The 26284-nt window shown below is 31.9% G+C and overlaps 2 protein-coding genes across 5 annotated transcripts in view; both read left to right on the top strand.

Moving 5' to 3' along the window:
- The first annotated feature begins 103 nt into the window (after positions 1 to 103).
- On the top strand, positions 104 to 12267 carry LOC128191522 (uncharacterized). Of its 2 annotated transcripts, none has more exons than XM_052863632.1 (9): positions 104 to 258; positions 4326 to 4439; positions 5375 to 5509; positions 6386 to 6830; positions 7698 to 7954; positions 8212 to 8480; positions 8909 to 9130; positions 9565 to 9835; positions 10429 to 12267. In XM_052863632.1, the coding sequence occupies exons 1-9, from the start codon at positions 249 to 251 to the stop codon at positions 10737 to 10739; spliced, it is 2034 nt and encodes a 677-aa protein (XP_052719592.1). In that variant the 5' UTR covers positions 104 to 248; the 3' UTR covers positions 10740 to 12267. The 2 variants fall into 2 exon arrangements, with proteins under 2 accessions (XP_052719592.1, XP_052719593.1); XM_052863633.1 differs by lacking the exon at positions 104 to 258 and adding an exon at positions 3865 to 4176.
- A 3476-nt stretch (positions 12268 to 15743) lies between these two features.
- LOC128155499 (uncharacterized) overlaps positions 15744 to 26284 on the top strand; it is a 36961-nt gene continuing 26420 nt past the window's right edge. Inside the window, exons 1-5 of one of the 3 annotated variants that reach the window (XM_052817233.1) lie at positions 15744 to 15826; positions 19560 to 19673; positions 20077 to 20211; positions 20489 to 20969; positions 21501 to 21557. In XM_052817233.1, coding sequence (XP_052673193.1) covers positions 15757 to 15826; positions 19560 to 19673; positions 20077 to 20211; positions 20489 to 20969; positions 21501 to 21557 — 857 coding nt within the window. In that variant the 5' untranslated portion in view covers positions 15744 to 15756. The remainder of the gene's footprint in view (positions 15827 to 19559; positions 19674 to 20076; positions 20212 to 20488; positions 20970 to 21500; positions 21558 to 26284) is intronic. The other 2 variants (XM_052817235.1, XM_052817234.1) reach the window with 2 other exon arrangements.

Below are 26284 nucleotides of genomic sequence, written 5' to 3'. Positions count from 1 at the left end.
TAGTTTATATAAATTTATCTTTATTTTCAGAGTCATTATTATTTATCGATATTGATGAAGAAAATCGGGCTTTAGTATAATTTATGGACATTCTCGCTCTCGTTCGTGATTTAGTGTGACCAATCGGTACTCGGCTTTTTTAGACCAAGTAAAGGAAAAGGCGAGGTAATCCGAATGCTCTTCTTCGAACCCGACATATTCATGGAAACAGAAAGTAGTCTGGCATGTAGGTCAGTATATGGGCCAGGATGTCAGTGGGTAAGTGAACAGTCAAATGATATTATTTTAAACAATGTTTAACTAATTTTCATATTTTGCATAAATATTGACACAAACACATGGAGAAACTGGATCACTTGTTTTGTTTTTGCTTTTAAATAAGAGTACTGTACCATAGATAATAAAACTTTAACAATGTTTAACATTTTGAAACTTTTCTCTTCACAAGCCTGATTTGGTAATCTAATGTCTTTGCCTTTGTTTACAAATATCCTTTGTTGATTTATTGAAAAGTATTTTTATTCATTTAATCAACGAAATGTGCTTAAAATTATAATCTGACGTCAGATCATCTGATCATTATATCTACACCTTACTACACCTGGCACAGTAAAATCCAAGTTTCACTTTCATTTCAGATATTTGAATATACATGTAGATAATCTAAATAGCATCATTTTAATGGCAGGGTCATATTAATAGGTATTTTGTATTCAATTATTAACAGATAAACAAATATCTCAATACTGTTATAGCAACAAAATTCAATTTGTTTTAATGATTATCATTGTTTATGGTGTACATGTAACATTTTTATGTTAGCTTTTTCTATCATAAATATTTGGTCATTTATCTGTAATTTTATGTCAACTTGCATAATAATCATTAATTGACTATGATGACATAAGTATATAAGTACATCATGAAGTAAGTAAGTAGGATGCATAACAAGTTTGACAAAGGACTATGTGCGGTGTGGTCAAATATCTGCCCCCAATTTTAACCAGTTTCTTAAATAGTGTCGTGTAAAAATCAAATCTTCATAAATCATTGTACAGAGCAGGCTTGGGGTAATGCTAAATGTAATGGTAATGCATTGCAATGCATTACATGTTTTCAAAGTAATGCTAGTAATGTGTAATGCCACAAATTTAGCATTACAAGTAATGCTAATGTAATTCATTACTTTCCAAAATTTAGTGTAATGCTGGCATTACATGGCATTACTTTGCATTACTATGCTTATTTATACATGTTCACTTTAAGAAATGTGATTAATAAATAAATAGCTAAAATTGAATTTGATTAACTTTATTATAAAGAAGAAAGAAATAATTCTTGAAATAAAAATTTTTTAGTTGTATTAAAAAAGATATATAAAATTTCATTTTTAAATTATTCATATTACTAGATATAACAACACAGTTTCATAGCATTTTTATGAGTGTTGTTTTTAAGAGTTTTAAATCATTTAAACAATTTACTCTAATTAGTTAGCACTTCAATAAAGATGTGTCAACAACACACTATGCCCCCAGGATAACATAAGTATCAAAACAAAACACCCTAACCCCCTTCCCTATGCCATGTCCCAATAGAATAGGGGACATACATGCACCTTTAAGGGCAAAATGAATGCACTGTCCATCCATGATGAAAATCAAAATCACTTTCAATATCATAACCCATTTAAAAATAATTTCTCTCTCTCTCTCTCTCTCTCTCTCTCTCTCTCTCTCTCTCTCTCTCTCTCTCTCTCTCTCTCTCTCTGTTGTACATGTATATTAAGTACATTAGTTTGGACTGAAAGAAAACACAAGATTCATGTATATTTTCTATTGTTTCACTTAAGATATCCTAGGTTAAAGATTTCAAACAATCTTTCAGTCTCAGCTTCCACTGCACCTGTAGAACGTTTATTTAGTATAGCTGGGAAGATTTTCAAACTAATAGGATGCAGTTAAAAGATGAAACCTTCGAAACTTTGATCATAAAGTGCAACAGTAATCTTTTGTCTTAAAGTGTCCTCAGCATAAAGAAATCCGATTAAAAAATATTAAGAAATATAACTGGGAAAAACCCTCTGTCTCTAAATTAATACAAAATTATAAAGATTTGTGTTATCTGGGGAAATACATGTATCTCTATTTAGCTTTTTAATAACCGCAACACTATTCCATAAATAGTTTTCTATTATGCACGAATTCTGTGTCTCTATATCTATCATATCTGACATTTTATCATGCCAAATGTCTATAAATATCTTTTTACTTAATATGTAATATGTTGTTCATAATGCCACAAGATTATTATATATTAAGCAAAAAAAGAATGACTCTTGTATATAAAGTCATTGAATTTGAACCTGATACTGAACATGAACCTGTAGATATGTTAAAGAGTGTTTTATATTTGAAACATTAGCAAAAACTCTTTATTAGCTTTACTTTTTTAAAGCAAAGTAATGGTAATGGTAATGCATTACTTTACTCATGTAATGGTAATGTAATGCATTACTTTAAGAAAATCAAGTAATGGTAATGGTAATTTAATGCCTAAATTCATGAAGTAATAATAATGTAATGCATTACTTTACAATGTAATTTGCCCCAAGCCTGGTACAGAGGATGCGAGTATCACTTTAATTTTGATTTTAGTCATCATTGCTCAGTTGCTGTTTATCTATGACGTCACTTAAATGACCAAATTCCCGCACTTTTGCAAACAAATGAAAATATCGTCATTTTTTATTTATATTTTGCATTCGGAAGTATAGAGCGCAGGTCTGCTCAAGTACGATTTTAAGATGTGGTTTTCTTTATATAAATATACAAACATACTAAAACTATACTTGAGCAAGCCTACGCTCGATGTTTCCCAGTCGAAAAACATTCGGAAAACACCCATATTTTGCTACAAAACATCAATTTATCAAATTAAGACAATCTTCATGATGTCATTTCTACATTATAACGTCACTGTGGAGACAACCTTTTACACACTTATTTCTGATATGATTTCAAATATCTTCTACCTTATTTTTAAAGCTTTCTAAAAACGTTAATTTGGGGGGCAAAAATTGCATAATACCACACATAGTCCTTATAAATAACAGTTATGTGTTATACTTAAAATAAGAATGTTGCTATTATATATATGTTAATTTCTTTTGTGAAAATTTTTTTATACATAGAGCAATTCAACATTGCTGCACCATAGAAATTATAAGATAAAAAGCATACCTGGAAATCAGGATTAGGTAATTCCATGGAAACTAATGGTGATATGTATTAAGATCATTCCGATCCATGATATTGTTGGTAGACTTTGGCACAATACAGTGTATATAAATGATTCGTTAACATTCATTGTGATATCACTAGAACATATACTTTTTAATTTTTACTAGCTAGTAACTGCATTGAATACATACATGTACAATGAAATGTGTTAATTAACTTAATTATTAACGCATGCTCTCATGCTGTGCATGTGGTTATGTTGTATATATGTGTGTTTTTACCCTATGTAAGTTATTGATTTGATGAACTAGTTTGGTCTCCTTTGATTTATTTCTTTCCGTTTAGTGCCCCTGTGGACATTTGGGCTTAATCCTAGTCTTCTTCGCATAGTTGTTTAGCTCAACACTCTATCCAATCAATCATATTTACTTTAAATTTTAAATATTTCCTTCGATCTATATCATATGACTTACCGGTAATAATTGTGTGTTTTATTGATTTGCGACTCAGTTTAGTTTTAATGTATTATTAATACTTGTACTTTTTCTGATATAGATATAAAATAGATATAAAATGATAGTGTGAGGGAAATTGAATGAAATTACCGGTACCTGTATTGTTTAAACAATACCTAAGGCAGCTGTCAATGTTCAAATATAATAACATTTATTGTTTACTGCTTACACTAAAGGTTTCCTGATAGTGTATTGATATCATAGTTCAGTACTGCCTGCATAATTTCATGTAGATCATATGTCATGACATAATCAATAGAAATAGATTTATATACATGTCTAGATGGGTTTTTTTAATTTAATGACAATGAAACTGAAAGTATGCATCATAGATGACAAGAAAATATTAAAACTATTATGCTAAAATTGCTCTAGTGTTTATTAATATCATCTGTATCCTCAAAAAACAATGTTTGCAGGTAAGACATTTTGATCAAACATGTACCAGTTTATTTAATACTTTATTGACTACATTACATTCATGGTACATGTAGTAATGTTGATTCTCCTCATTCACTTACATTAATTTTGTAATATCTCTTAATAGTTTAAATTGAATGAATTTCAGGATTACTATACGTAGAAAATAGAACTTGTACTCTGTTAAGTGAAGAAATAGTTGCACACCTTGGCAAGGATAAAGTTATCACTCATGGGATTGAGGAGAAAAACACAACAGCAGGTAAATGCACAGACACTAATAGAGAAAAATTACAACCAATATTTTGTAGGACATTGAAACTTTTCATATTGTACCCAATTGATCCAATCTAAAAACCAACTCAACTTATTGACAATTGAATGTCATCTAGTTAAGTTCAACAATATATGTAATGCATTTTGAGGTTTTTTTTATATAATATATTAGAATTTATACATTTCATACAACAGAAATATGAGAAATGTTCTTTAATATCCTTGTATTGTAAATTAGCAAGTACCACTTGTGTATGTCGTGTATGTAAATCCCTCATTTCCCCTTTCATCTAAATGTCAATATTCAAACCACAAAACGCTTCCTTTGGTGATTCATGCAGGATATATGAAAGTGGCTACATTGCAGAAAAAAATCACATAATCCGCGTTAATGTGTAATGTAATTTTTTTCTTTCTTTTAAGTAACAATTACATGTAAATTGATAGTAAAAAGTAAGATAAATTAACTAAGTTACTTTTTATTTACATATTCATTACATTTATAGCTAAAATAAACCTGCCAAATCATCTCCTTTTGTAGTTTGAGTCTGACACCATCATGATTATTTCATGCAGTCTATGATTTTTCTTGATAAGGTCGCTGTCGGTTTTGACCAATCGATAAATAGGGCATGTAGATTTCAGTCCTGCCCTGTCAATTTCCTGTCAGTTTCAGTCGCTGTAGGTTTCTACGAAAGATCTATAAACGTGTCGTGTAGATATTAGTCCCGTTAGTTTCTTAAGAGCTATGAATGAACTAAAGTTTCCGTAAGAATTAGAGGGAAACATATTTGGTAGATGTAAATATATACTTATTAATATAAATTCATATGATCCTAATACATTTTGAAAAATTTTAACATTGATTATTTTTTCCAATCTATCAATTCTTTTATTGATAGTAAATATTTTTTTCTTCAGATAAACTTACTCATACCGGCAAACTTATCGTAAAACGCATTGGCAATGCAGATTCCTTTATAGTAATTGTTGATGATGTCCACTGGAAAACTTTCTGGAATGAAACATCAAACAAGATTCCTAATAAACTTGAAGGTAACAATTTTTTAAAATTTAATTTTCAACATGCTCCTGGAAATCTGATATTTTCTAACTGCAGAACTGTATATAGCTCTATGGAAAATTCAGATTGATGGACTGTGGAAATACAGTTCCATCGGTACCAAAAAATTGTTTATTTACTGTGCACAAAATGTTGGGCACAGATTTGGACTCATCAAACTAATTTTTGAATATATTCTGAAAATAATTTCATGTCAATAAATTCCTATGAGAATTTACTACCGATTGACCACTTTACTTACTCAAACATTTTTCTAAACACCTTAATCGACCTGGGTAACTTGTTAAGTGAAGTATGTTAGATTCACTTCAGGATCAAGAGTTGCCATTTTTATCTGTAAACAAACCACACCATTTCAATTTACAAGGCTTGTGAGGGTGTTATTTGTACTAAATAGATATCTAGAGGCGAGTAAAGTAATGACAATCTAAAGTAAAATGCCTCTAAGAAATTTTTTTGGTTTTAAAGTTTTCACAGAATATATTCCTTGATAAGATCGATAAATCCAAAACAGCGCACAACGTTTTGTGTGCAATAGATATACTGTGCAGTTTTTTGTAGGAGTGGAACTGTTGCGCTACAGTCCGTCAACCTGAGGTTTTTTTTTGGAGCTTCACTTTTAAAGCTTATAGTTTTTGGTTTGTGTGTTAGAATTTTAGAAGCAACATGTGCACCATTATCTTAGTTTAGACAGGGGATGGTTTAATATTTTACATTTTGCCAAATGCCAATAACATTTTCAAATTTTCAAACATCAGTATCTTAAGCATTTTAAGCCCATGACATTGCTGTATTGTATCTTCTGATACTTAATGTAAACTAAATGGTCATTTTCTTCCTCCTCTTAGAACTTTTAGATGAAGATGATGATGAAAATGATGATACTGCAAATAAAAGCCACAATTTCATCCTGGTTGTTGGAATTAATACCAACAAAAATGAAGAAATTAAAGAAAAGGAATTCAGTAAATACCTTGGTAGTCAGAGTATATCATCAAAAGTCTGTCATATGCTGAAGTCACTTGAAGACCACACACCTAACACAGTTAACAGATTAGCCAAAGAAATTGTTGAGAAGTTTACCAATCAACTGTGTCCCGAAGAGCCTTGTTTGGACACGATTGATAATGGTACACCAAACTCCACACCAGTGCAGACTCCAGTAGTTAGCATTGAGCCAAAATGGACACATCCTGTGAGTACAGAAGAGGAGAAAAACAACATGGCTACTGAAAGCCACTCTGGAAATTCCAAAGCTGATGAAGGAAATACATCAGATACCCAAGAGCCAGAGTATGTTAAAACACCATGGCTTTCATGCATATTTACATGTACATGTATATATTAATAGATGAAAATGCTAACTGTGATTCAAATTGTTTTGCATAGTACACAATTCTATTTATATTATAACAATGGCTTCTCAAAATTATACATTGGGACTTAATGAAATTCCACATTTGTACATGTTTATAGGGTGGAAGGGTTATAAGATTTTTAATGCACAACATTCAATACAGTACAGCATGATCTTTATATAATAGATGATATACTATATTATTATATGATTGATGAATTCTTAGCTCTCTGATTAGCTAATATCCAACAATCTAGAAAAAATAAAACATTAAAACATTACATTAATCTGCATCTGACCTATGAGGTCAATATAACATATGATTATCTCCACATTGGACTGAAAAAAGATTGTGTTACGCAATTTGTTTTGTTATTGCTTCAAACTAAAATTTTCGCTTGATAATACTCGATTTTATATGTTTGTATCAATATATCACTGAATCATTTAATAAAACAATTATTGCTGGGGGGGTTTTCATATTCAGACCTCAAAAACAGCAATGATTTTATAAAATTACGTATTAGATTAAACACTTTTCAGAAATGAATAAATTTAAACCATAATTGATTTTTTTTTTCAAATTAATATTTTGAAAATTAAGGCTCATATGAATTCTTGATAATATATATTGTGGAACCCCTTTATCAAAAAATCTGAAAGTACTTGAAGGTATTTGTATATTGTAATATAGGGACTCAATTTGACACATTTTTGCCAATATACAAGTGTATATATAGTAGCATTTTCAGAAAGTTAAAAAGTGATTTAAATATTTAAAATGATTTCCTTTACTTTGCTAGTTTCACTGTTCCTTCCACATCAAGTGAAGACGAAGACCAAGAAGACATTAATTGCTACAACCTCAAGACTCCTGGTCTCTGCCTGTATATTGTTGAACTTGAATTTGATCCAGAGGATGAAAATGTTCAACTGGAGAAGAGACATGCCTCAATTGCAGAGTTTGGAAAAATCAAAGATGCTTTTGAGAGGCTAGGTTGTTTCGTTAAGAAAAAGACGAACCCAACAAAACAAGAAGCTCTGGAATTTTTACAAAAAGGTAAGAAACATTGAAATATATGGTACACTAAATTATATTTCATCATGTCATGAAAAGAAATAGTTGATGAAAGATATAAAGATATTGAATTAATTCTTTTATGCATATTTATTTAATAAATTATGAGGTAACATAGACACTCTTTATCAATTATTTGAGATACACCAGCAATGTACCTTGATTATGAAATAATTTGATTTACATTAGATGAATGCTTTAATAACATATACATGTATTGGACAATTTTGAAATCGTAGGGAAAGAATGGTGTGAGAAGCTGAAGCCCAGTTTTTTGGTGCTGATAATAAGTACTCATGGGCAAGAAGTACCAGATATCACTAAAGAAAAGAACAGTGCTCCGGTTAAACCATCAGAGGGCATTGGTAAAACAAGATCAAAGAAAGAAATGGTGCATCAACTGTTCTTCCACGATGGACAGACGCTGTTGACCAAGGACATCATTCAGATGTTTGGGCGCCGTAGCTGCCCTGCTCTCACCGAAAAACCTTGCACATTTTTCATTCAGGTTATTTTCCTTTTTCTCTAAGCATGATACCACAGTTATGTTATGTCAATACATCCGGATATCTTGGTGTTGAGTCATAGAATTCAAATATTCTAGCTAAGGTATTGACAGTTTGATAGTCAGAGACCTCCTAATTTTTAAGTCACTTGAGTCTATTAGCAATTGCACATAGACCACTTCCTCTGAGACACTTTAAGCTACATGTATGTAGAAATATACAACTTCCTTAATTATAACCAAGTTTGCCTCATGTATCCAACTGACCAAGTTTAAAGTTAATGAATAAGTGTGACTGTATCTGTCATTTCCATAGAGATTTTAAACCATGTGTTATAAATGGTATGTTATTTTTTAATCAATAATAAAAGTCATCACAGATTTCTTTTAATTTACTATATAGCTTTATCAGCAATCTCTGCAAATTTCAGGCATGCAGAAGTCGTTTTGGGGTGGAAAATCATGTCAATTATGATGAAGGAGTGATTCTTTCTGTCAACTCAACTGAAAATATGACGAAAGAGAGACAGTCAGAAACAGATTCTGAAGATGCCTCAAAGGGGGATCCACTCAAAGACACTTCAGATGCTAAACGGAGTATTATCAAGCGTTCAAAGGAAGATGAAGAAGAAAGAGTCCGTGAGATCACAGCTGTAAGTAAAAGTCAAAATCTGTAATATCAGTGGTTATCAAAAGTAACTTGATATAAGCAGTACATGTTTTGAAATTCTGTAAAAAATATATTTTCAGTAAACATTTCATAACTTAGTCTGGCTTTTATATAATGAACAATTTACTTTAGGATATGTAACCTGTTGTTCATTTTTTCAGCTTTCACTGGTCAAATTTCATATATTTTATTATATCAAAACATACCCGGTATATAATTTAACAATTAAATTTGTATAACTGGTACCTATACAATACAGTTTATGTAGTTATGTATACATATGCATGCAAATATAAAATATACATTATGATTATCTTTTTATACATTTGTGTTTCAGTGTATATGTAATTGAATCTAATACAAAGTGTCACTTCATTTTGGTGATCGAGAGTTAACTATGATTTTTTTTTCTTGTAGCGGTACAAAATAGATCAATTCGGTGAATATATGACATGGTTTAGAAACACCAATGCTCCATCACTGGCATCTGAAGATGATTCTGAAGCGGTCCAAAAACTGAGGGTAGCATTAAACTGTGATGTCTTAAAACCCCAGGAAACTGAGGAAATAATGGTTTTGTGTAAAGGATATGAAAAGTACACCTTGGATTTCTTTTACCCAGAGCCTTCAATAAGCGATCCTGCACCATGCACCAATGATTCACTCGTCATGTTTGCTTCTGCACCAGGTAAGGCATATTGACTTTATTTGTCTTAAAAAGGTGGTGTTAAAGTACATGTGTAGTGTTTGATACTATCATTTTCAGACTGTGAAGATTTTTGTAACTGTAGTACGGTATGGCTGAAAAAAAAATCATATATACATGTACATGTAAAATAAATTCTAATTGTATACCTAAAGATGCCATGATATCAATTTGTCTGATTGAAATGTATAAAACTAAGAGAGATCTAGAGGGGTTCACTACTGCAGATAAACATTTTCTGCAGAAATAAGTTTTTGCAGATCTTGTGTGTGTTTATTTTAAAAGTAATCTCTGAAGCAGTCAATTTAATGCTACTGTACATTGTAGCTGTTGACACCATTGTTATTAATAAGTCTTAAAACATGATTTTTGTAACTATAAAAAAAAAATTTAGTATACATGAAACATGAAGTTTTATACAATGCAATTTTGATCAAAATACTTTCATATTACATTACATGCCCATATGATAAACCGTCAAGTTGTAGAAATATTTAACATCAGACTTTGGTATACATGTATTTCCTGTATTCTATTTGCATGACTGCCAATCAAACTCGTTTTCTTCTTCATAGGAAAAGAGGCTTACAACAGAGAAAGGCAAGGAGGATGGCTGATCACAAACCTAGTGGCACAGATAAAGGAAACGTTGGACCAAAAACCAGAGAAGGTTGACCTACTAGCAGAGTTGACAAAGGTGTCGGGAAGAATTGCATTCAACTATGAGACTGAGACAGGCTCTTTGACGGACAGTGGCCATAAGTCAGTGCCCAGTCTCTATCATAAACTCAGTAAAGACATCATAATCTGGCCAGAGGAGATGGAGAAGACAATGCAGTTGTTAGTTGAGAAAGAGGGCTCCGAATGGGAGAAATTTTCCTTTTAGGATCCTTAAGTAGGATTAACAGGTGATGATAGGAGTCTTTAGCATCTAGTGTGGGGTAACAGAATCAAAATGGACAATTAATCTGATCCTTTGAGATCGTTTTACATATTGAAGAATTATTAGTGATTTATAAAAGTTATGTACTCACCAGCAACTTTTAACAATAAAAGGAGTTTGTTTGATTTATGTAAGCATATAATTTTTGAAACATGTTTTATAATGAATACTAATCAAACTGACTGTTTATCATTTGATATTAATATACAATTCTGATTTTATATGCTACCTCTTTTTCTTAACTTTTAATATCATGCATCCTGTTTTACCCTGCTTGTACATGTCATTGCACATATATATCTTAAATTATTTAGAAGAATTTCGGCTATTAAATTAATATGGTTGGTGTTTTGGAAATACAAAAATTTAAGTCTGAATGAACAATTTTTACATCAATTATATTTGAATATTGTTAATTTACTCCTCTGATTGCTCAAATGAACATATCTGTATGTAATGATTTTTTTTACTCTTGGTGAATGACATCAATGCATATGTGCTAATACCCAATCGTTTTCCTAAATTGTTTGTTGAAATTACTGTTTGGTAAAATGAAACATTTTGTAATGGATTGTTTTACTCTTGATGAAAGACATCAATGCATATGTGCTAATATCCAATCATTTTCCTAAATATACGTAGCTAGTGGAAATTATTGGTTGGTGCAATGCAACATTTGGTAACAGACTGTTTATTTGGCTTCAGAATCTCAAAACATAAATGCTACCACATTGACTGGTACATTCCATATCCAGATTTTCCAACAGCTTTTTATGTTAAGTTTTAAAACATTAGTTATAAATGCTCATCACTCTGAAGCCCTGTATACTGTGATAACAGAAAGTGTTTAATGTTGCAAGCTAATATATTGTATGTATGGAGAAACTGTGATCTTTATTTTTTACTTATCAAGTATACATATGATAGTCTGATAGTTTTTAACTATGAAAATACCATCTTGTTTTCTTTGAAAAAGTATAACTTTTTCATGGTATAAACTAAGCATTTGGCAATGGTTCATTCCAACTTGAAATCATTATTGCTCAATGCGTGAATTAGATAGGAGTTTGGTCAGTAGGGTCTAAGCTAGATTAGAATTAACTTTCTCCTTCAATAACATACGTGTATGTATGCATGTACATGTTCCTAGTCAAAGACAATGTTATAGTTAGGATCCAATGTTAACCAAAGATTTGTACAGAAACTGTAGCATCTTTTGTTTGAAATTCTCAGCTATGATCTCATGGTTTTATTGTATCAGTTCTTTGATCTTGATTTTCTGTATGACAGAGCAAAACATGACTTTATCTGCATTATTGTGTTTTGAATTATTTTTACCTCAGTCTATATCTCTCAGTGATGTTATTCACTTCTATATATGATTATGTTATTGATTTTCTTGTTGCCTTTCTTTCATAGGATTTAAAGTGATTTGATTTACTGAATTGTATCATTAAAACTCATTAAAGAAGTTTTTATTTTCTTATTATAAGGAGAAACATTGTTTGAATTATGACGAGGAGCTCTGGGTATGATGTAAATTATACGATGTGTTAAATTATAGCATGCCATTTTGCAAAGCATCGATCTTATGTTCACAAGCCATTCAACAACCTTTCTCAACACTGACGAGGTTTTATGGATTTCAAGATGGCATTGAAGGAGTTTTGTTTTGATCCATTATTTATGTGGAATTATATTAATTTAACAAATATTTCATTATGCAAATAAGTACATAATAGGATTGGACACCAGGATATGCCTATTTTAGTCCTCTCCGCAAGGACTTTAACGTAATCTAAAATAGGTATAGTAAACAAGGTTTAAAACTGGTTGAGGCTGTAGTTTTGGCGTAACTGAAACACAAGAAAAAAATTATTATTTGATAGCTAATCTTCATAGTGCACTTTTAAATGCTGACAGTATCCACTAATGGTATGACGGTGATTTCTTACCATTAATGATATATATAGCCGTTATATATATATATATATATATATATATATATATATATATATATATATATATATATATATTTATATATATATATATATATATATATATATATATATATATATATATTCACACACCAAAATGGCAGTAGAAGTGTTTTAAGCGAAGAACAGAGCAGACAATTTTTTGTGATGTATACAAAGCTTACGTCATGTATTTGTAAACGTTTTGAATGTTGAAGTGAAAATTCCAGTTTTTGACCTAAAAGAATGTGACAAACGCTAGGAGTTATTTATTGTAGCACTGAATGATTTTTTTTTGACGTCGCCGTGTCAATAACTGCCGTCAGGTGGGCAGACAAATTGAAGAACGGGCGTTAACGCGTTATGATAATTTGTCTGCTCAACTGACGGCAGTTATTGTCACGACGACGTCAAAAAAAAATTATTTAATGCTTATATTTACATTTTCTTACTGATGAAATCAATTATTTTCTCAAATAAATCGATATACGAGGGTTGTCCCAAAATAGCGTAGACAAGTGGCGTTATTCAGTTAATCGAAGCCAAAGGAAGATGAAATTTGTGCCACATAGGGTTCAAGAAATTTGCATTCAAATAATGTTTAGAAATTGAATATTGTTTGAGATTAAATTAGTGAAATGAAAGCATGTTAGATCAGAAATTCGACATGCGGCGCAATGTCAAAAACAAAAAGTTAAAATCAACATAATGAATAGAAAATTGGGCGGAAAAGTACTTTTCGAATCAAAAAATTCAAATAAAACATACACTGATATTTGATAATAATTCTTTCATTTACTCAGAAAATGTTTTGGCTATAACAAAACTTTTAAATATTTTATAGCGCGTTTTGTGACAAGTTGAAAAGTTAACTGGTAATAAAATGACGTTGTCAGCGTTTAAGGCGGCGCAGCAGTAACTGATACAATATTGTAAAGACCATGAAATAAATCCCAAGCGGCTTTGGAAGTAAATGAAATTAACAAAATCGATGAGAAATGCGTTTTGTGAATAAGTAGTTAAACATCATTGAAAATATTTGAACAAGTATGATGACAATAAGTGGAAAAAAGAAACCCCGAACGATATCAATGGACGTCAAAATGTTGAACGACACATTTCGGTAAGACGGACGTTAGACAACAAGTAATACAGGGCGAGTTTGGAGCCGACAGATCGTTTGTACTTAGAAAATATTAAAAAACAAAACAAAACTAGAAATATATATTGAATGTGCACGCAGAGTACATGTTCAAAGATAATATTTTTTCTAAGACATTTTCTGAAATAAAACGTAAATGTTATCGTGAACGATGTGGAGGGTTTAGCAACAACGTAAAACTGGAAATTTTCGACGTCGCACATTGCGCCGCCTGACAAAACTTGTTGTTACTAATTATTCATTTTCTCGAGAAATAAATAAAGTACAGATTTGAACTTTTCAGCATTGTTTGCTAAAGGGTCATTGAAGAAAACACAGAAGTCTAATGAAATTGCAGTGAACAGATTATAAATTATGTGTCCTGTCTACATTATTTTGGGACAATCCTCGTAGATAGCAGATCACGTTGGGAGTAAATAAGTAACAGCAAGAACAGCTGTTTCATGAAAACCGGTTAAAACTGGTTATCACATAGAAGTGTTGAGTCAGATCGATAAGCTTGGAAATATAATCCATTAAAAAAATTTAACTCTTGACATTTTGCTTTTAACAATAAATTAACTTTTTGTTGAATAATTGTAAATCATGGTGCTTTGACAATAGTTATGAAATATATTTTTTAACCGATAACACAGAAATCATTGTTTGGGTACTACTTATGTAATTACACGTAAATTTACACGCAGTGATTAGTTGTTGCATTTAACGGCATTTAAAGATCACAAAATTTAATGGAAAAACACAGTAGAATTTTAATATTTATGCTTTAAACGAAATAAGAGAAAGAGAGAATTAAGATATGAAACTTTACCATTAATGATATAATTTTGAAATACTACATGTATCATTAATGGACGGTTTGGAGGTTCGTTAATAAATGTTAAATGCCATTTTTAGAAATAAAGGGGCCCAAACAGAAATGATAATTTTCCTGAAATTATTGCATTAATTTGGTATGGAAATTGATTATTTGAAGAAATCAAACAAATATGTATAGTTTGAACTCTATGATTTCAATACAGTGTGAAGTGAACACGTGTAGTGGCTATAAAAGTTATATCCAAGTCAAAGTTTAAAAAACCTTGCTTTTCTGATGACTTCAAATGCCAGGACATTATGAATACAACAGCAAATGTAAAGATTGTTTCAAAATGTTGGAGTAATCAAATTATAACGCAAATAAAAAAAAGTAATAGTAATGCCAGCCTTCCAAAACCTTGCATACAAATAGACGTGCATTTAAGGTCTCATATAAATAAAGTATAGGAATCACATCTAAAAAAAAAATTGAGATATGACATGATCTTCAAAAAAATTGGAGTTAATTTTTCCTTGACTCCTATGAAATATAAGCTAAATATGCTAAAATATATCGATAGAAACACCAAAACATAGTTCAAAAATGTTTTTCAGAACAACATGAATATATCGTAATACACAAACTATCTGGAAGATTAGTTTGGGCTGAAAATTAGGAGGCTAAAGTAGCAGGACTCTAAAACTTATTCAGTTATGAAAATTGTTTTTTTTATTCTTGAAAACCTTCCGCCACAGAATATAGCAGCAAATGTAAAGGTTAGTCCTTTACTAAATTCTGTAAATATAAAATTTTCTTTTAACAATTTTATTCAATATGGTTTTTTTTTTTGGTATTTAAAATATAGATATACAAATAGAATCAATATATGATGCAAAATATTTAAATAAGAGGTGACATAAAATAGATACCCAAAAAGAGAGGAGCGAACCTCTTTTAAAAGTGTGACTATAATCGGTACTCGGTTTTTTTTTTAATCAATTCTTATTCGAACCCGACGTATTTATGGAAATCGAAAGTAGACTGGGCTTGAAAGTCAGTTTATGGGCTAGGATGTCAACCTTAAAAAAAGTGGGTAAGTGAACAGTCAGATGATATTATTTAAAACGATGTTCATCTAATTTTCGTATTTTATATAAATATTGACACAAATACATGAAGAAACTGGATCACTTGTTTTGTTTTTGCTTTAAAATGTAAGTTAGTACCTTTAGATGAAACCTCCGAACTGATATGGTAATCTAATTTCTGTGCCTTTGTTTACAAATGCTTTTTGTTGACTTTTTGAAAAGTAGCTCTATTTTTTTAATCATCCAAATGTGCCTAAAAATTATCATCTTACTTCAGATCAATTATACAGATATATAACAATTCAAAGTGAATCTTCACCTGGTAGAGTAAACATGTAAAATCAAAGTATCATTTTTATTTCAAATATCTGAATATAGATAATCTGGTTAGAAGTCTAGTCGGGACTCCGAAAACGGAGTTAACTACGAGAACGGGGTCTTTGGCTCCATATTGCATTGCGGTAAAATGGCGTTTCTAATGTAAACAAAGTGTGAGTTATGCTCCTTAGTTCTAAAAATATCTCTTAAATTGGCCAAAAACACGCCAAAAATTGATTGTAAAGTTTGTAAAACATTTCTGAACGTTTATGTGTCATATTTATTTTATTGTTTAAAAAAAATTTAATATGACACCTAAACGTTCAGAAATATTTTAGAAACTTACCAGTTAAGAGATTTATTTAGAACTGTCATGTTGTAGATTTAAATTTACTGGGTTGGTGTAAATACAAAAATTTACAACATGTTGAAAATTTTGTATTTTTGAAATTGACTTTGAAATTTTGTATTTTTGAAATTGACACGCCTCGAAAACCATTATCAATCTCCGCTTCGAGTCGGTTGACAATGGTTTTCTCGGGGTGCCAATTTCAACGGTTACCCAAACAGACACTATATTTATGTTACCGCTTTTTAGCTCACCGAGACGAAGTCGGGGGGAGCTTATGCTATACCCTCGGCCTTGGCGTCGGCGTCCGGACCTGGTTAAAGTTTTTGTTGCAGGTCCTGTATCTTAAAGCTATTACTTGTCCTATCTTCACCAAACTTGCCTGGATGATGCATCTGGACCTACTTGTGGACTTGAAAGACTTGGATGCTGAATCTGGGTCCTAAATTTCAGATGCTGAAGGAGGTTAAGGTTTTTGGAGCAGGTTAAAGTTTTTGTTGCAGGTGCCCTTTGATAGCAATATCTAAGTTACTCCTGGTCCTAACTTCACCAAACTTGCATGGATGGTGTGTCTTATGATACTGATCCACCAGACAGGCTTGAGTGCTGAATCTGAGCTATATATAGGTTTCGGATGCTGGAGGAGGTTAAGGTTTTTGAAGCAGGTTAAAGTTTTTGTTGCAGGTGCCCTTTGATAGCAATATCTAAGTTACTGCTGGTCCGTACTTCACCAAACTTGCATGGATGGTGGGTCTTATGATACTGATGCACCAGACAGGCTTGAATGCTGAATCTGGGCTATAGGTTTCAGATTCTAGAGGTGGTTAAGGTTTTAAGAGCTGGTTAAAATTTTTGTTGCAGATGCCCTCTGATGATAATATCTTATTTACTACTGGTCCTTACTTCACCAAACTTGTATGGTTGGTGCGTCTTATGAAACTGATGCACCTGACAGGCTTGAATGCTGAATCTGAGCCATAGGTTTCGGATGCTGGAGGAGGTTAAGGTTTTTGGAGCTGGTTAAAGTTTTTTGAGCAGGTGCCCTCTAATGATTATATCTTAGCTACTCCTGGTCCAAACTTCATCAAACTTGTGTGGATGGTGTGTCTTATTATACTGATGCACCTGAATGGCTTGAATGCTGAATCTGAGCCATAGGTTTCGGATGCTGGAGGAGGTTAAGGTTTTAAGAGCTGGTTAAAGTTTTTTGAAACGGGTGCCCTTTGATGATGATATCTTAGTTATTACTTGTCCTAACTTCACCAGATTGTGCGTTTTATGATATTGATGCACCTGACAGGCTTGAATGCTGAGCCTGAGCCATAGGTTTCGGATGCTGGATAAGGTTAAGTTTTTTTTACAGGTCACATGTTACATAGATAATAGTACTATTTCAAACTTGCAAAGTCGATTAAACTGTAATATGAATGAATCGGAGAGGAAGCTTCAGATGCAGAGCTTGATCTCCATTATCAATGATGCTAAAAAATATATCTTAGTTATTACAATTCCTAACTTCACCAAACTTGAATGGATGGTGTGTCTTATGATACAGATGCACATGATAGGCATGGATGCTGAATCTGAGCCATAAGTTGCGGATGCTGGAGGTGGTTAAGGTTTTAATTGGTGGTGCCCTCTGATGATGATATCTTAGTTATTACTGGTCCTAACTTCACCAAACTTGCATGGGTGATGCATCTTATGATACTGATGCACCTGACAGGCTTGAATGCTGAATCTGAGCCATAGGTTATGGATGCTGGATGAGGTTTAGTTTTTTGGAACAGGTCACATGTTTTATAGATGATAGCTTGCAAAGTTGATTTAACTATATTATAAATGAAACGCAGAGGTTGCTTGCAGAGCCTGATCTCCATTATCAAGGATGCTAAACAAATCTCACTCAAACCTGCTTGATAGAAAGATGTGGTTGTTGTTAAATGATATAACATGATTCCTATGATAAAGTATTGTATGATATGAAACACTTTTGTTTAATATGATACAATATAATATCATATTTTATATTGAAAAAGTTATATGATGCAATACGATATTGTATCATTTTTTTAAATATTTTATGATATGATCTTGATATTGTTCTGTATAGTATTGAATAAAATGATACAATTTAATATGATATTATATTGTATCTATAATATTGTATCATGATATAATATAATATGATATTGGTTTCTGTAATATACAATTATATCAGATGTAATTGTATAATATATATGATATTGTTATATTATATATTAACGTATCATACGATATTGTATAATATGATATTGGTTTATATGATATATTATTGTATCATATGAAACAATATGTTACAGTATTATATAATATTGTATTATATAATATTTCACTTTATCACATGAAATTGTATCATTTGATATGATACAATGTTGTATCAAATTATATTGTATCATATGATACAATATCATATTATGTATTAAATATTATACAATATCATACAATACAATATCATACTATATTATACAATATAATATCATATGTTTCAATGTTATGATGTATTATGTAATATGATATTGTATCATATAATATAATATTGTATTATATATAATGATGTGGTTTTATGTGATCAAATACAATAAGGTTTAACACAAGACAAGGTCATTTCATATTTACAATATCATCTTTGTTTATTACAGTATTATTATATTGAGTTACATATAATTATCATATAATTTTTTAACATATGATATATGATTTTGTGTCAAAATAGAATCCATGAATATCCAAGATCATAAATTATGATTTTCATATAATATGATAAAGGTGGTCTCATAAAGGTGATGTCTCATCAGGGTGATGCCTCGTCTCGGTGAGCTTTGTAATCTGTGATTACCTATGTTTACAATTACTATCGAAAATTTTAACAACAAAGAGGAATCATGAATATTAATTAGTCATGTGTGGTGTCTCATGGAGTTTTGTTATATATACGTCAACTCGCATAATTAACTTTTAGTTTAACAATCACGTACTACATACATGTACATTGGAAAGCCTCTTAATAGTTCAGTGTGAATGAATTTCAGGATTACTATACGTAGCAAATAGAACTTGCTCTGAGTTGGCCAACGAAATACTTGGACACCTGGGCAAAGATAATGTCATCTCTTATGGGATTAAGGAGAAAAACGCGACAGCAGGTAAATCCACATGTATAAAATGAGGAAAAATTCCAATAATAATGCACACCTCGATTGCAGAACATTAAAACCTTTTTTATATTGTATTCGACTGATCCATCCAACAACAAACTCATCTAATTTAAGATTGAATGTCGTCTTGTTTACTATAATTCAACAATATGTAATGCATTTTGAGGTATTTCTGATAAGTGATGCAATATATTAGATATTATATTTATACACTATATACAACAAAAACATGAGAATATTCTTGTATTGTAAATTAGCAATTACATGTACCACTTGTGTATGTGTATGTAGTGCATATTATTGTAAATCCCTCAATCATCTCCCTTTTTTTTTATTACGGGATGGTTATTATTTTAAATAGAGTTTGACCGTTACATTTTTTTTTCTTTAGATAAACTTACTCATACCGGCGGACGTATTAAAAACCACATTCGCAAAGCAGATTCCTTTATAGTAATTGTCGATGATGTCCACTGGGATACTTTCTGGAATGAAAAAACAAACAAAATTCCTAACAAACTTGAAGGTAACTATAGCACAAATTCCTGGGGTTTTTTTTAAATTCTATAAATGTTTTCCTGGAAATCAGATAGTTTTTAGTCTGTATGTTTGCATCTTATGCACACAGTATTGCTATACATGTCATGCAGTTTCTAGTATATCATATTTTAGAGGTAGGATGATTTATTTTTCATTTTTGGCCAAATGCCAATTAAGATCTTTGTGTCTATAATATGGCATCAGAATTGCTGTATTATACTTCATAATACTGAATCTTAACTTGTCTTTTTTTCTCCTTTTAGAACTGTTAGATGATGATGATGATGATGATGATGATGATGACGAAGATGATGGTGAAAGTTCTGATACTGCAAGTAAAAACCACAAATTCATTATGGTTGTTGGTATTAACACTGACAAAAAAGACAAAATTACAAAAAAAGAATTCAATGAATACCTTGGTAGTCAAAGTATATCATCAAAAGTCGGTCATATGCTGAAGTCACTAGAAGACCACACACCTAACACAGTTAACAGATTAGCCACAGAAATTGTTGAGAAGTTTACCAAGCAACTACGTACTGAAAAACCTGGTCATGACACAAAGGATACTGGTACACCAATCTCCACACCGGTGCAGAGTCCAGTAATTAGCACTAACCCAAACTGGCCACTTCATGGGCGTACAGAAGATTTGAAACTCAACGCAGCAACTGATAGCCACTCAGAACATTCCAAAGTTGACGTAGGGAATACATCTGATACCTCAGAGACAGATCTAAAGTATGTTAAAACACTTTTAAAACATATTCTTAATAAATTAAAATGTTAACTGTGACAAATTGTTTTGCATATACGTAATTGTGCTGTTAGAAGAACAGCTAAGTTAACCATGGAAAGCATACGAGATCTTCTAAGCTTTATTGATGAAGCGTGTGCCAACATATTGTAAAAGGCTGTAACAAAAAATAAAAAACAAATAAAGACACCATTACAATACCATGTCATACAATACACACACAGTCACATACATTTATATTCTAATAAGCTTCTTTAAGAGTTAATAGAGAGAAAATACATCTTCAGAAAACTTAATAAATTCAAGATCTATTAAAATATCAGAAACTTTTAAAACAAATTGTTGATACTAAATGTACAGAAATAGCACATTTAAATATGGCCGCCAAAGTATCGAATATTTAAATATTTAACCGTGTTCGATTAAAAATAGTTGATTTACTCATAAAAAGCAATCTAAGAAACAGAGATATTCATAACTATGAGTTTATTTAATCAGCCTTACATTTTGAGCAGGCTAGGATGGCGTAAATCAAGGAAACGAAAGTGGAGCACCTCGTGTATATCAACAGGGTAAAACGCATTCTCTCACTATAGGTCGTGCTACACAAGCTTTGCTTACACCTATGTCAACGCCCGATGTACAAGATTCTTGTTGCTAGCGCTCTCGAGCGCTAGCAACTACGTTAGTCTTTTTCACTGGAATACGCATGCTCGACTCCATAGTGGGGGATTCTGGGAATACTGCACTATTTTAGATAAACTGTACCATTTTAATTTCGTTTTAGCATCTTCACATGAAGTTTTGTGTTTTATTGTAAATGTCAAAAAGTAACAGTAGCTTAGGTCTTATAAAGCAAAGTGTAATTTTAAATATCGTGATAAATAGCTAGCTTTAACTTAAATTCCTTCAAGCTCGGAAAACATTTCCGAGCTTGCCGGAAAAGCCCGGGAAGATACGATTGCTACCAATACAAACAGTACCAATAGTTCTGAAAATTTTCACCTCGAAATTGAAATTACAGTAGATGCATTATGATTAAGGCACAGTCAATGAGCTATGACATTGCCGATGTGAAGACCACTCTATAAAAAATTTACAATTCTATATTGAGACCCCACTCCAGCATAATTCCAATACACCCCTGTGCCTTCCTATTGTTAAATAATCGATTCAGAAATTTAAACAAATGTTTTAGAAATCTGCTTCTGTGTTTTATGATGGCTACAGCGCTAGCTCACCAATCTTTTTAAAAGATAAGCTTGTACAAACTTAAACGATGGACAAAATGTAATTAAAATCGATGTAATTACTCATTTTGTCTATGAATATGATTATAAATAATTAAATTTAAATCTTTAACGCCGTTATTTATTTTTATTTCAACGTTACTGGGAGAACTTTTTTGCGGAGGTAAACATTAAAATATGATCACATGATCTAGTTTGAGAGATGTTTGAAAAATCAGTTTTTGTATGCTACCGATTCATCGATGATTTTACATAAATCAGCAGCAATGTCATCTCCTGTGATGTTTTTAAACGTGTCCTCAAAGTCATCGCCCGTCGATGACTTCCCTTCAAGCTGATTGTACAAAAGAAGCGAATCAACAATGCCCATGTGCTGGCCATGCTTGTTTTGATCATATGACAGACTATTTTTCCGGCGTTGACAGAGGTGTAAGCGAAGCTTGTGTAGGTTGCACAACACTATTAATTTTTACTATATATTCTTACCAAAATTACGCAACTTTAGATACGGGTAGCAAGTTTATATCAAACTTCTGGGAAAATTCCTCTTTACAACTTTTAAAACAATTGTTCCTAACCAATTTAGAAGCAAAAAACACACAGCCATCCACAAAGGCACGAGAGTTTGTTTACATCAAAGTTACACATGTGCTTGAAAATCATGTCCGAGCCCTTTCACCCCCCTGCCTAAACAACTGGCATCAAAAATTCAAGTGACCTCGTATTTTTACATAGGTGGGAAAATCAGGCATTTTACATGTTATTTTTTATCTCATAAAAAAGTACAGTCCCTGTCGCTGGCGGAAAACTCCTAAAAACGAAGGGGAATTCGGGAATTATTTTCACTCAGCCATGTTTTGACGTGAACCTTCGAAAAAATAGTGTTGTGATACCTGCAAGTAATCTATTATTTTACACTCGCAAAAATAAAATCTGAAAACACAAAAACATTTATTGTGGAACACATGTGGAAAGTTTTACTGAATTCTGTAGCTATATCAAAAAGTTATGAGCGATTATTAAAACCATGGTGCTCGCGGTGGCCTCTGATTTATGAAAATATGTTAAAAGTTATACTGTATGTAATTTCACGGCGTGTTAATTTTGAATGAATTTCTTGGTTCTAATTTGTGCAAATATGCATGTCTATTCACAAGACAATGCAAACTTGTTTATATCATGACGACCCGAGAATATATACATGTACAAGTTTAGGGGACCCTGCCTTTTGGGGGAGGGGTTGAAAAACTGCCGTTATATTATTCAATTTTTAAGAATTGGCGTGCATTTTCATATAAATTAGCATTGGCAGGTTCTAATAAATCTAATGCGGGTGCTGAATCATAGCTAAATTCATATTTCACTTTAATATTGGCGTTTTAGGGGCATAATTTTATAGATTCTGTATACCATACAAGCGTCTAAATAACTCATTTTACACAAAATTCGTATTACATAGAAGCTTTTTTAATTTACGACGATAAAACCAACTTTCTGGATAAGCTGCTGTATATTTTTGGGGCAGTTTGGACGGTCCGATACACTATAATCGGGTCGCTGTTTGATGTTCTACGAAATTTCAGAGGAAATCTGGGCTAATTTTGTATGCGCCATTGACAGCAAAATAAGAGAGGTGCCGGCCACAAAGGCTCATTGTTGGTGATTTCTAATCTACACACATCGATAGAGCGCCAAAAAACTCCACTTTATGACTTAAAACACATCATAACAATTTTCCTGCAAGTAATCTATTATTTTACACTCGCAAAAATAAAATCTGAAAACACAAAAACATTTATTGTGGAACACATGTGGAAAGTTTTACTGAATTCTGTAGCTATATCAAAAAGTTATGAGCGATTATTAAAACCATGGTGCTCGCGGTGGCCTCTGATTTATGAAAATATGTTAAAAGTTATACTGTATGTAATTTCACGGCGTGTTAATTTTGAATGAATTTCTTGGTTCTAATTTGTGCAAATATGCATGTCTATTCACAAGACAATGCAAACTTGTTTATATCATGACGACCCGAGAATATATACATGTACAAGTTTAGGGGACCCTGCCTTTTGGGGGAGGGGTTGAAAAACTGCCGTTATATTATTCAATTTTTAAGAATTGGCGTGCATTTTCATATAAATTAGCATTGGCAGGTTCTAATAAATCTAATGCGGGTGCTGAATCATAGCTAAATTCATATTTCACTTTAATATTGGCGTTTTAGGGGCATAATTTTATAGATTCTGTATACCATACAAGCGTCTAAATAACTCATTTTACACAAAATTCGTATTCGTAAACCAACTTTCTGGATAAGCTGCTGTATATTTTTGGGGCAGTTTGGACGGTCCGATACACTATAATCGGGTCGCTGTTTGATGTTCTACGAAATTTCAGAGGAAATCTGGGCTAATTTTGTATGCGCCATTGACAGCAAAATAAGAGAGGTGCCGGCCACAAAGGCTCATTTTTGGTGATTTCTAATCTACACACATCGATAGAACGCCAAAAAACTCCACTTTATGACATAAAACACATCATAACAATTTTCCTTCAGGTTGCACAACACTATTAATTTTTACTATATATTCTTACCAAAATTACGCAACTTTAGATACGGGTAGCAAGTTTATATCAAACTTCTGGGAAAATTCCTCTTTACAACTTTTAAAACAATTGTTCCTAACCAATTTAGAAGCAAAAAACACACAGCCATCCACAAAGGCACGAGAGTTTGTTTACATCAAAGTTACACATGTGCTTGAAAATCATGTCTGAGCCCTTTCACCCCCCTGCCTAAACAACTGGCATCAAAAATTCAAGTGACCTCGTATTTTTACATAGGTGGGAAAATCAGGCATTTTACATGTTATTTTTTATCTCATAAAAAAGTACAGTCCCTGTCGCTGGCGGAAAACTCCTAAAAACGAAGGGGAATTCGGGAATTATTTTCACTCAGCCATGTTTTGACGTGAACCTTCGAAAAAATAGTGTTGTGATACCTGCAAGTAATCTATTATTTTACACTCGCAAAAATAAAATCTGAAAACACAAAAACATTTATTGTGGAACACATGTGGAAAGTTTTACTGAATTCTGTAGCTATATCAAAAAGTTATGAGCGATTATTAAAACCATGGTGCTCGCGGTGGCCTCTGATTTATGAAAATATGTTAAAAGTTATACTGTATGTAATTTCACGGCGTGTTAATTTTGAATGAATTTCTTGGTTCTAATTTGTGCAAATATGCATGTCTATTCACAAGACAATGCAAACTTGTTTATATCATGACGACCCGAGAATATATACATGTACAAGTTTAGGGGACCCTGCCTTTTGGGGGAGGGGTTGAAAAACTGCCGTTATATTATTCAATTTTTAAGAATTAGCGTGCATTTTCATATAAATTAGCATTGGCAGGTTCTAATAAATCTAATGCGGGTGCTGAATCATAGCTAAATTCATATTTCACTTTAATATTGGCGTTTTAGGGGCATAATTTTATAGATTCTGTATACCATACAAGCGTCTAAATAACTCATTTTACACAAAATTCGTATTCGTAAACCAACTTTCTGGATAAGCTGCTGTATATTTTTGGGGCAGTTTGGACGGTCCGATACACTATAATCGGGTCGCTGTTTGATGTTCTACGAAATTTCAGAGGAAATCTGGGCTAATTTTGTATGCGCCATTGACAGCAAAATAAGAGAGGTGCCGGCCACAAAGGCTCATTGTTGGTGATTTCTAATCTACACACATCGATAGAACGCCAAAAAACTCCACTTTATGACTTAAAACACATCATAACAATTTTCCTTCAGGTTGCACAACACTATTAATTTTTACTATATATTCTTACCAAAATTACGCAACTTTAGATACGGGTAGCAAGTTTATATCAAACTTCTGGGAAAATTCCTCTTTACAACTTTTAAAACAATTGTTCCTAACCAATTTAGAAGCAAAAAACACACAGCCATCCACAAAGGCACGAGAGTTTGTTTACATCAAAGTTACACATGTGCTTGAAAATCATGTCCGA

Source organism: Crassostrea angulata, chromosome 7, assembly GCF_025612915.1.
Source record: "Crassostrea angulata isolate pt1a10 chromosome 7, ASM2561291v2, whole genome shotgun sequence".
Taxonomy (NCBI): Eukaryota; Metazoa; Mollusca; class Bivalvia; order Ostreida; family Ostreidae; genus Magallana; species Magallana angulata.
Note: the sequence above shows the minus strand (reverse complement) of the source record. Positions and strands in the feature narration are given on the sequence as shown.

Excerpts from the sequence above, each read along its gene's own strand:
- LOC128191522 (XM_052863632.1), top strand. Across the intron at positions 5,510-6,385 it reads GATTCCTAATAAACTTGAAG|AACTTTTAGATGAAGATGAT; the intron begins GTAACAATTTTT and ends TCCTCCTCTTAG. Across the intron at positions 9,836-10,428 it reads CATGTTTGCTTCTGCACCAG|GAAAAGAGGCTTACAACAGA; the intron begins GTAAGGCATATT and ends TCTTCTTCATAG.